The 12,173-nt window shown below is 44.8% G+C and overlaps 1 protein-coding gene across 4 annotated transcripts in view; it reads left to right on the forward strand.

The window, feature by feature from the left end:
• The window catches only part of SHTN1 (shootin 1), a 106,076-nt gene that overhangs the window by 39,837 nt on the left and 54,066 nt on the right, over positions 1-12,173 (forward strand). For all 4 annotated transcript variants that reach the window (XM_006020550.3, XM_025200183.1, XM_006020548.3 and 1 more), the window contains 2 exons: positions 5,108-5,205; positions 6,416-6,497. In XM_006020550.3, the coding sequence (XP_006020612.1) occupies positions 5,108-5,205; positions 6,416-6,497 (180 nt within the window). The remainder of the gene's footprint in view (positions 1-5,107; positions 5,206-6,415; positions 6,498-12,173) is intronic.

Genomic DNA, 12,173 nt, shown 5'->3' on the forward strand with positions numbered 1-12,173 from the left:
GGCTGGATGCAGTCTCAGTCCCTTAGTACTTCCACGGTAAATAGATGGAGACCTTGCCACTGACTCCCGGCGCATCGTATGTCAGCTGGGATACTCCTTTCCTTATTCAAATGGGCCGGGGTGTATCAAGCGCTGTCTCCTTGGAGCTAACTTTTTCACTGCCATCAGGACTCCAACCCTGACCACGTGGGGACTCCAACTCCTGGTCCCAGTTAATATCGCCCTCCTGTTCCGCACCGGTGCTGCCTGCACCAGGATTTGATGAGAGTCCTGTTGTATTCTGAACCGGGCTACTACTCTGCCCGGGCTGAGGGGAACCCCCTGGGATGGGCCCCACACTGGGGTCCACGGAGTCCTCAGGCTCCAAGTGACACCAGGCAACCCCAGTACCTAGGTCTAACCCTTCAGAATAGTCCTCTTCAGACTCACTATTGGGCTCATGCCAGTGTCCAGTGAGCTCACACCCTTCCTGCTTTGCACAATGGATACACCGCCGTGTGGTATTTTTCCGTGGGGACTCATGACCCCCTTCTCTTGTCAATGAGGGTCCCACCTGTCTTGGACGGCCAGAGCCGACTCGAGTTGCGTTAGAAATTGGTCGTACGTTAGGGCGGGCTGGTGAATGGAGAGGCAGACACAACTTATTGGTTGCAAAAAACTTTACTCACGCCGCTTGCAATCACGACGCAGGTGGACCGGTCATCTGAACAACCACACGAGTTGTTCCAGCTGGCGGGGCCCAAGCCAGTTAATCCGTCCGCAGTTCGAAGCCGGCGGGGAAAGGGGTACGTCTGGGGTTGCGCTCGGTGACGGGAAGAAAGATCGATAGGTGATCAGTCTATCGACCGGCAGCCGCAAGTCAGATAACTTCAGAGGCACTCTGCAGCGTGCTCAAAGCTCTTCGGCTTGGGCGGAAGTCGCGCGGAATTTTAAACGGCTAGCAAGCCAATTACTAGCTGCCATGTGCGAATAATTTAGCACTGGCCAATAGCGGGGCACAAATTTACATTCGAATAGCGGGAACTCTTTGCACCATGCATTTCTGTGCTGCAAAGAAGAAATGCATCCTGCAAAGGAAACTGCAAATTGGCAGGAACTCTCCTGCACGCGGGTTCTCAACTGCAGCAGAACACTCTGCCGTGCAAAGAGCTCTCATGTGGCCAGGAAATTCCATAGTGCCGAGGCACAAAAATCACTGGGTTGTGACAGGATAGACATTGCATAAAGTGGTTGGAGCCAAATCAGTTAAGTTTGATACTATATTCAACCAGGTTTATCTCAAACCGGTTTCAGCCATTTTCAAACCAGTTTATGCGCACCGGACATCTGTTCTGTTACAGATTTAAGCCAGTTTCTGATCACTTAAACCCATTTATGTGTAATGTCTGTCCCTAGCCCGTATCCAGCCTCATCAATTACTCTCAGTTTAAATTGTTGTGGCCACGGTTTAAAATCTATGCCAGGAAAAAGAAGGTGGGTGTAAAAATCAGACTATCTGCTTTTAAAGGGCGGTACAAACAGTTAAAGTAATCAGCATAACACCTCTGAGTAGTAAGAAAGTATAATTCTCCCCATTCTAGCGATGAGAAAATGGAGTCAGTATTTGAGAGAGTGCTTTGCTCTACACTGGTCGTCACCTGAATGTTAAAGCTGAGGTTAAAACTCAGGTGTGCCTGGTAGTTTCCCACAGAGCAAGATGCCCTGGATCCAGCTGGAGATTGTGCAGAGAGGGAGAGGGGTCTGCTTGGAGATCAGAGAAGAGTCTCATTGGGTCCTGGGAAGGTTTAGAAGCTGAGGATAGATGGAAGAGAAGAAACCATGTCACAGAAGGTTCAACTAAGCATGCACATATTGGGAGCTTGTCTCCTGTGGCTGTTGAAGAATTCATGAAAGAAGGAAATGTGATCTGTTTTACAGAAGCTAGTCCTGAGTTCTGTGCGATGCTTTGCCCCTCGCTTGTGCAAGTTACAACCTCCGCAGGCCTCGGATGCCCCTTCTTCAAAAAACCCCTCCATCCACATGCACAGACTTATTTATTTAATATTTGTTTAACACTTTGTGATCCTGGAGTGGAGAGCGCTGAGTATCTTAGTTGTGCAGTGCTGCAGTGGGAGAGGGTCGACCATACCATTGCTTACAGGGAAGATGGAATTTTTAAGCAGAACGATGATAATTAGCTCCTGAGGGCAACCTGCAAAAAATGACCCCAGCCTCCAGCAAACTGCATGTCTAGGCATCAACAGGGAGAATTCGAAGGGGACGCATCCTGGGATGCGTGCACGGATGAGAGTGTACACAAGTAGCTGAAAAATTGGCCTTTAGTGTTTTGCTCAAGGTGAAAGCTCCTATGTGCATTTTTATATCTCCAAAGGGGCTCCTACTTGAGGTGTGCCCTTAGAAAATACTTTAATATCTCCACCATTAATTAGGTTGCTATGTGTGGAGGACAGGTAGGGGCCTCTTAAGAGGCTTTTTTTTTGTCCTGGAGAATGTGTATAAGGTTTGAGATTCTTCATAGATGCCCTCATCTTATTCTTTTATTAAAGGAACACTACTAACACACTTTCATTCCCCTTTTCTAGTAATGTGTAATATTCCTATGACAGAAAGACAGTTGAAGGGGGAGGGGGTGCTTTCAGCTCTCCTGAGAAATATGAACTTTCATTTCCACCTGGGAGAAATTTTGCAGTCTTTGCGCTCTTTTATGTCTGAGGAAGGGCGCGTGTGCCTGAAAGCTTGCAAATAAGGAATTTTTTTTGCAACTATCTAGTTGGTGTAATAAAAGATGTCATCTCCCCAAGAGTTCTGATTACTTGAGGGGGGAGCTGCATTTTACGGTGCCTTGTGCATAGTTGGGTTCAGGGTTTTCCCTGGAAGGAGAGTGAACGTGTGATTGTAAAGCCACACTTGTTATTGGGGTGGGCATAGGAGGGCGGGAGTTTGACACTTAGTACCTTCAACTGTGTTTGACACTCAGGTTTTGGTTTTTTAATTGAGTAGATGTCACACTGATTGTATTTTTTTTAAGGCTAAGCACAGAGCTTCAAAAAACCCGAGGCAAAATTGATTGTTTTTTTTCATATTTTTGATTGCAGTTTTTTCTAAGCTGCGTAGAATGAACCGGTAACAAACTGAACTGATGTTCAGCGTTTGGATGGCCAAGACGAGCAGAAACCTGCACTGGCCCAGGCCAGTGCACCCCCCACCGCATGGCGAGGCTGGGATTTCCCTAGCCCCACTCCTTCCCCAGCCATCTGCCTCTGAGCAGACAGCTGGAGGGAGTGGGGCTAGGGCAATCCCAGCCCAGATCAAGCTGAGGGGGGGTGGCAAAAAGTCCCCCGGTGGGAGCTTTCCCCCCCATGCACCAGGCAGACCTTGGCTGGGGGTGGGGCAGTGCAGGGGAAGAGGGGGGTCGGTGTGTTCCCCCACCCTGCCCCCTTGCCCTACCCCTCAGAAGTGGATGGCTGGGCAAGGAGTGGGTAAAAAGTGGATGGCTCGAGCTGCAGGGGGCAAAAGGCCCCACAGGGAGTGCTTTCCCCATGTACTGGGCAGACATTGCTGGGGGAGTGCGCTCTCACCTTGCTGGGGGAGCGAGGGGGTACGCACTTGCTCCCCCAGCTGGGGTTGGGGGGTGGGATGCCCCTACTGGGGAGCTTATCACCCCCCCCAGGCAGACAGCTGAGGATGGGGTGGAATTTGTGTCCCCAGGCCAAAATGAGAGAAAACTGAAACCAGCATAAGACAGACCAGAATGTGCACAATTGTGTTCAGGAGAGAAAAAACAATGTGTGGCAAATGTACACAACTACCTGGGTGCAGAAATTTCCTCTCACCTTTGCGTTGCACATATATACTAGTGGGCTGGACTTAAGCAACCAATTTTCTGTTAATTTTATTCGGAAGCAGGTTTGTGCCTAAAAGCCTCAGTGAAATAGTCTGACATTGGACATAAGTTTTCATTTGTTTGTCGTCTTTATTTGCTGAAATTTTCAGGGAGAGTAAAGTTGAGGACACTATATGAACTAAAAAAAGTTTGGAAAACCCAACATTTCTAGAGACTTTAACCAATTTTACTCACTATTCCTAATATGCAATATCCAGTGTGTGTGTGTATAGGTATATGTGTGTGTGTGTGTGTGTGTGTGTGAATAAATTTATAAATATCCAGTATATCTAATGCCTGCAGTCTGCAGTTGCCCAGGAACAGTTTTGGAAGCAAATATTGGTGAATTCAAGAAACTTTAATGGGTATGAAACATAATGGGGATGAAAAAATGAAAGGCAGGTGAGTGAGTGAGGGGGGTCAATGAAAACCAGTGTCTACTAATAATTCCCTATTTTTGCCTTTTTTTAGAAAACGCTAAGCAATTATTTTTACCTAAACTTTGATATTCTTCCATTATGTATGGAAACTGCTTTCCCAGTAATAAGTAACTGGAATCAAAGATATTTATTCCATTCTGAATTACTTTACTTCATATTTTGATAATTAAGAAACAAAAATTCGGAGGGGAAATTACTAGAATGAGCTCTTGTATTGGTAAAGGTTATATTGTGACTCAGTTCAAATAATGTCACCAGGGACATAAATTGGTAGCTCTTCTGGGGGGGGCTTTTCATTGAAATCTCCCAAAGTATTAATTGCCTGTTGTTTGTATATATCTGTTGTATGATCCAAAAGGAATTAAAGTGCTTTAATTTGTTTTAAAGGCAAACCATTAAAAATGTTTTGCTGCTGCCATGGTTCTGGATCCTGGGGGATGTGAACAATTCCTGAGAGAGGGCTACGAGCGCCATATCTGGCAGGATTGGGCCCACAAGAGCCTTGCAGGAAATGAGTTCAGAAAATACAAATAAAGTGAAGACAAAAGGATTGGATGAGGGAGGTCAGCTTGATGGAACAAATCTGAAACCGTAGCTGTGTAGTAGGTCTGCTATATGACACCTAACTACTGCATTCTCAATAATTTAGGAACCTTGACTACAGTTGTTTCATCTATGTAGCCAGTGTGTTTCACATTCGATTATATCCTTGTAGGATTGTGCTGCTGCTGCTGTTGTTGTAAGTTAAGATGAAAAATATTTCTTTTCCTCCTGAAAATTGTAGAGCTGCGAGATCAAATTATGTCTGGTCATGAGGAAAAGAAGACCTTAGCCATTGAGCTGGAAAACCTGAGATGCAAACTTGTAGAAGTAATTGAAGAAGTATGTATTGTAGCATGGAAGGCGAGACTGCATTAGCATGTTCCATACTGCCTGTATCATCTTGGTTAAAAACAGACAGTGGTGGAGTTAATCACATGCTTTGTAAACCAAAGGTTTGCCAACCTTTTCATGCTGTGAACCACTTAAGACCTGGGACCTGCTATCACAGGTAACTGTGTTGTAAGAGACTGGTCCTTTCAGGGACCATAGTAAACCCTCCCCACTCCGGAGAGAAGCTGGTTCTCTTTGGACGCCCCGGAGAGGATTCATGTTTGTAGACTAATGCTTGAGAATTGTTGGTTTCGCCATTGGTGAAACCAAATGGTGATACTTCCCTGGGTATGCCCTAATTTGAACCATTCAGAGTCACCCACAATGATTATTAAGCAGGTAAAATGGCTTTTTGAACCAGTGAAGTTTATTCCAGCTTGAAAAATGGGGTAAGCCAGGTACTGATGTAAATCCCAACTCCCTGTCTGTGCTCCACTTATGTAGAGCATGACACAGCTGACAACTCTTAGACACTAAACAGAAACCAAACCCCTGCCCCTGCTAACTGGCAGCCTAGCTCAATCATTAGAGAGGATTAGCTAGCTGCCCTGCACTCTTCCAGGTTCAGACCTCAAAAATGTGTCTGTAGCCGTAAGTGATATGGGTCATGACGATGGGCAGTGGAATCCCCCAATGTCTCCCCTAAGAGAGAAAGCATAATGTGTGGCAAAAGCACATGAATACTTGGGTGTAGAAATATCTTTATCAAATAAACCATTTGGCTTCCTAGTAACACTGCATATCAGTTTATACCTAGGTCAGAGTTTGTGATCCACCCCTGCTGCAGGCTGCACATCTCTGCCTCCTAGAGCACCCAAGACCCTTGCACTTACCCTTGTTGCCAGTCCTCAGCCCCTCTGCAACAAAGCTAAGTGTAGGCAGCAGGGAGGGCTGCAGAGTCGGGGCTGTGTGGAGGAGATGGGCGCCTGCCATCTGATCCCCTGTACTGTGCTGGCCTGGACCTACCTTCTTTGCAGTCTGGATCCGGTCCATGGGTTTAGAACAATTTGATCTGAGCTAGGGCAGCATATATAAGTGAGGTAAAGATCCCTTATATCCCTATCAGAACACCACTATCACAAGAACACGACTTCACGGTTGTTAAGATGCATTATAAATTTAATACCATCAATGACTGTATCTGTTTACATCTTTTCAGGTAAATAAAGTAAAAGAAGAAAAAGCTGTTCTGACATCAGAAGTCCATAAACAGCGGAAACTGTTGGAAAAATGTAACAGAGGTCAGTGTCCTCTATAATGCCTGCTTCCCAGGTTACTGTGTTATCTTCAAACAATCTTCAGAGCTTTTGTTGATGTTGTTTTGTGATATATGCCTTCTGTTATAATAGCAGCTACAGGCTTTGAACACTTATTAGGGCTAAACTGGTTACCAATACATAGTAAATGACAGTCCTTTATCTAGAAGCCTGATTCTTCAAATGGATAAGCCAGGTGGAGCCTGGAAAAAAGGGGGATTTAGTGCTCCCATTGTCTAGGTGGACAACAATGACAGAGGTGGAAATTGAACCTCCATCTTGTGACTCTTAGTCTAGTTTCTTAACCACAAAATCAGCCATCCTCTTTACTTAGATGCTGTTAAGAATGTCAAATACAGTAAAATCTGGTTTATTTATTCACCAGGGGTAATGATGACTAATCCATGAGTGACTAATAATCAGTAGTTTCAACTTCTCACGAGGTGTATTTTGCATGCCATTTTTGAGGCAGGGTAAAGAATGATTTTTGACATCGTTTATAATGTAGAAAAGAACCATCTGAGTACAGATTGTAAGAAAAAAATCTGAGTACAAACTGAACACATCCTGGCTTGCTGTATTATCAAAATGGTCTGGTTATACAAATGAATGCTTAATGCACCATTTCTTATTACAAAAAATGAAATGACTATGAGGGAGTTAAATAATCCGTCAAAGGTTTTTGTTTAGCCCCTTTCATGCACCTGTCTTCCTCAGCTTCTGCCTTTTCTTCCCCTTCAGTCTTCTCCAAATAATTTTTGCACTATCATATGCTGCTAGCTCCCATGGGAAAACAGATCAGTCTTGCAACATTGCTCTGAAATCTTCAAACCAAGGCTGTTGCAGACTAAGCAGTGAAGTGCATTTCAAAGGTCAAGGCGCTCTTGTAAAATGTTCTGTTGGCCTCAGAAAGGAACAGCTAATTTGATCCCCTCTACTGGCATGCTGACACCTCAAAAGAAGCATGCTTTCTAAAAAGTAGCTGGGACTTCATCATACCACGTAGGGTGGCTTAAAATGTTGCTGCTTTGGAAGAAGCACATCTCATCAGCATTCAGAATTCTCCTGCTGCCTTGCACATTTTGCAGGAAATGCTTTCCCCCACTTTGCTTTTTTGCTCTTAAATGAATCCAGCTCAGCATTGGGTTTGGAGACATCAGCTCATGCTGTGAAGTCGTTCACGGGTTGTGCATTTTCCTGACCTTTGCGGGTGGCTCTGCTGTTTGAGCATTAGTCAGTGTGAAGGCTTTAACGTCATTAGCAGCATAATAGTCCGAGTAGGCAGACTGTGCCGAAGAGACCCGTGTTCATAGGTTCATAGATGTTAGGGTCGGAAGGGACCTCAATAGATCATCGAGTCCGACCCCCTGCATAAGCAGGAAAGAGTGCTGGGGCTAGATGACCCCAGCTAGATACTTATCTAACCTCCTCTTGAAGACCCCCAGGGTAGGGGAGAGCACCACCTCCCTTGGGAGCCCGTTCCAGACCCTGGCCACTCTAACTGTGAAGAAGTTCTTCCTAATGTCCAATCTAAATCTGCTCTCTGCTAGCTTGTGGCCATTATTTCTTGTAACCCCCGGGGGCGCCTTGGTGAATAACTACTCACCAATTCCCTTCTGTGCCCCCGTGATGAACTTATAGGCAGCCACAAGGTCGCCTCTCAACCTTCTCTTGCGGAGGCTGAATAGTTCCAGTTTCTCTAGTCTCTCCTCATAAGGCTTGGTCTGTAGGCCCTTAACCATATGAGTGGTCTTTCTCTGGACCCTCTCCAGGTTATCCGCATCCCTCTTGAAGTGCGGCGCCCAGAATTGCACGCAGTACTCCAACTGCGGTCTGACCAGCGCCCGATAGAGGGGAAGTATCACCTCCTTGGACCTATTTGTCATGCATCTGCTGATGCACGATAAAGTGCCATTGGCTTTTTTGATGGCTTTGTCACACTGCCGACTCATGTTCATCTTGGAGTCCACTAGGACTCCAAGATCCCTTTCCACTTCCGTGCCACCCAGCAGGTCATTCCCTAGGCTGTAGGTGTGCTGGACATTTTTCCTCCCTAGGTGCAGCACTTTGCATTTCTCCTTGTTGAACTGCATTCTGTTGTTTTGTGCCCACTTGTCCAACCTGTCCAGGTCTGCTTGCAGCTGTTCCCTGCCCTCCGGTGTGTCCACTTCTCCCCATAGCTTTGTGTCATCTGCAAACTTGGACAGAGTACATTTCACTCCCTAGTGTTAGTATGTGGTGGCAGGTAAAGTAGCCACTTCTCACACATTTTTGGCATATCTTCCTATGCACAATCAAACAAGTAATCCTTCCACCCATATTCAAATTAGGTACTTACAGTATCTTATGGAGTGGTTGAATATCAGCAGAGGAATACCAGCATTGCAGCAACAGGCAAGCAGGGATCAAACATGACAGTGTATTACAGATATTAATTTGAGTGCTGATGTATTGAGAGTGGAAATGTCCCGTCACTTGAAAAGCCTGTGCTGTTTTCAGAAGAATATATAGGCAGGTAAAAAATAATTTGATCATAGGCTGGCTTATCTACACACTGCATTTGAACTAGAAAAGCACTGCTGAATATTGATAATGGTACCAGTTTTATAGCATGTTCTTCTGTTACAGAGCGCTGGAAAGGTAAGGTCAATAAATTATGGTGAAGGCTAATGAATTGCCTTAAACCTTAATCCACATCATAGTGACCCTTGCAGGGTTTTGCTTTAACAACTGCTTGACTCATCTCCAAAGAGGCTGAGGATGGTGCATGGAAGTCTGGAAACTAATCCTCAAACAGTATGAGCTGAAGTGCATTGAGAGTTCAATGTATGCAGGCTGTTGTTAAGAGTGGTTCTTTAAGGGTCTATTGCTTTCATTTGCTGTCCAAGATTGAGGTATGTGGGCAAAAGGTACAAGGAAGCCTGCACTGCACCTGCCTCCTCTATGCTAGTTTCATCTGCATAGGCACTATGACATATGGAGGATGAATTGTATTGCTGTTAATTTCTGGAGTTTTCTGTGGTCTCGGATATAAAGTGACCCTTTACAAGTTATTGGTCTGTAGGAACCTTTGGAAAGATGCTACCTTCCATAGCATGCAGCCTTCAGAAGAACCCCTAACATGGATGGGATGTTTTAGACCGGGATCAGCAATGTTTTTGGGCAGAGTGCCAAAAACACCCACAACCTTGACTTGTAGGATGTTGGTGTGCCAGAGGCAGGTGATGGGGGAGCTACAAGGCAGCACAGCCCCAGCCCCTTCCCCACCATCTGCCCCGAGGCATGCATGCCAAGCAAAATGCCTTCATGTGCCACACTCTGGCACATGTGCTGGGGGTTGCCTACCCCTGTTTTAGACCAATAGGGCTAGATTTTGCCTGGAACAATATGTGCATATTGGGAATGGACCCAATTTGTATCCCAGTGCTGGTTACCCACAAGCTGAGTCTGGGCTTGACAATGGATATAGTCGCTGTACATAAGCTTATTCCCTTCCTGGAGTAAGTGGATAGGAAGTGGGCGGATCCTTGACTTTGCTCTATATAGTGGCCAGGACAGTGTGCTAGGAATTTAGCTACTGATACAGGCCAGTAGCAGATTACCAACCTCTTGGTGTAACAGATGAGCAAGGAGGAAACTTTGACTTCTGAGTCTCAGGGCTTTCATTAGGGATGTTTCCATGTTGAAGCAGCTGCATGCTGCCTCCTTTTTAGCTGCTGTACAACTGAGATACACCAACTTGTCCTATCAAATGGAAATAGTAGTAATAGGATAACCTATGCAGGAGTTATCCAGCAGCAAAGCCCAGTTTCTTGTTCCAGTTATTGTATTTCCCTAAACCTCCTACCACAAATCTGTTAACTTCTCCTTATTGTTGTAGAGTCCAGGTGTGTAAAATCTAATCTACAAGGTGCACAACATTTTCCAATGCATAGTGCATGGCACTGTTGTGCACTTCAGAGAGCATTTCCAAAGGGGTGACAAGCAACACACAGGAGCTTGGCTTGAGCGTTAGCAAGCCAAATGACATAGCTACTTGCTCCTGATTATTGTAGTTGTGATGGTGTATTAGAGAGGATAGAGATACTAAATTGGAATCCTAGAAAGAACACAGTATATTGCTCCCAAAGAGAACATAGAGTAAGAATTGCTCATTCTCAGGCATCCTTGGAACAACCCCTGTGATAATGAAGAAATTTTTGAAAGCTTACTCCAGCTACAAACCCTTAGTAGCAGTGTCCTAAATGTATTCCTTTATGGGTAGGCGTAATGGAAAAACAAGTGTAACCAAGAGAAGCTAGAGCAGCTTTGGGCATTAATGCCTCTACTGGATGTTTGGAGATGAACAGTTTTGAGTCATAAGCTCAGAGCAGGCCTAACCACTCACAGCTGCACAAGTAGTACAGATAAGGTGTATTTACCTTAATTATGCTTTGAAAATGCTGGCCAGTAGGTTCCCAGAACAAACCCAGGTTTGACAACTCCAACGCAAAGGTAGTTCAACTTTGACCCATTGCAGCACTTATATAATGACTGAAACAGCAACCTGTAGAGCAGGTTAAGGGAACTGGCCCAGGATAGGGCACGATAGGATAGGAACTGGCCCAGGATAGGATTGGCTGGCAAAGACTGACCTCTGCCTCTTACACTCCATAGTGTAAAAAATGGATTGGAGTCCAAGCCCTGCCTTGGTTGGCCAGGTGATCTTAGTATCACACGGTATTGTGCACTATCCTCTCTGTAAGCTGAAGACCAGTTCTTTTCTCTCAGAAGGGTGTTTAAAGATGATTTAATGCTCTTCCATAAACTGATAAAAGTACTATATTGTCGGTGCTAATTATTTTTTTACTTTTTTTTACCCTTGCTTCAGTTGAACACAAAACCACTTCTTGTGGTCAGGGATCCTGTCCTCTTGTGTGTCTGTACAGCACTCAGCATACTAGGGCTCTTGTTCAGGTGACAAATAAGTAAAAAAAAATTCTTGAGTTTTTTTGCTTTTTCTGTTTTTAATCTTTCATGCATTAATATTTCCAACCAACAGTTTTGCAAGACTGGAGTGCAGGGGGAAAAAGAAAGGAACTCCGAAGCAGCCAGCTTCCATTAGCTTAATAAAAACTGAGGAAAGGATTTCTGCCACTGGCTTTTATGGTTTGATTTTAACTTGGATATAACAGTGACAGGTGCCATGATAAAACCTGGATTGATGGGCAGAGATGCTTAGAGGAACAGCATTTATGATGTGGAGAAGGGTTTTAATCCATTAATAAGACATGCTGGAAATATGGAAGGAAATGTCAGTTCCCAAAATTCAGAATGATAGCAACCAACTTTGCACCAAATATTGCCAGTGTTCATGACATCAGTAGTAGCAATAATGTCCCATCTTTATTAAATAAGTAGTATCCCGAAGTACTTTCCAAACATTACGAAGTATGGGATGTAAATGTGTGCATGGTGTGGAGGTGTACTAGGGCTATGTGAAGCTTTAGTAGCCGATTCGATTCGGAGGAGATTCGGCCTGATTTGGGGACTGAATCTCCGAATCAAAATTGAATCAGGAGACCACTTAAAAGCTCTGAATCGATTTGAAGTATCTGAATCAGTTCGGAAAAAGATTCGGCAATTCAGCCATAGACTAAACAGGCAGGTGACACAGCTGCC

The sequence above is a fragment of the Alligator sinensis genome, unplaced genomic scaffold, assembly GCF_000455745.1.
Source record: "Alligator sinensis unplaced genomic scaffold, ASM45574v1 scaffold527_1, whole genome shotgun sequence".
NCBI classification, from domain to species: Eukaryota; Metazoa; Chordata; order Crocodylia; family Alligatoridae; genus Alligator; species Alligator sinensis.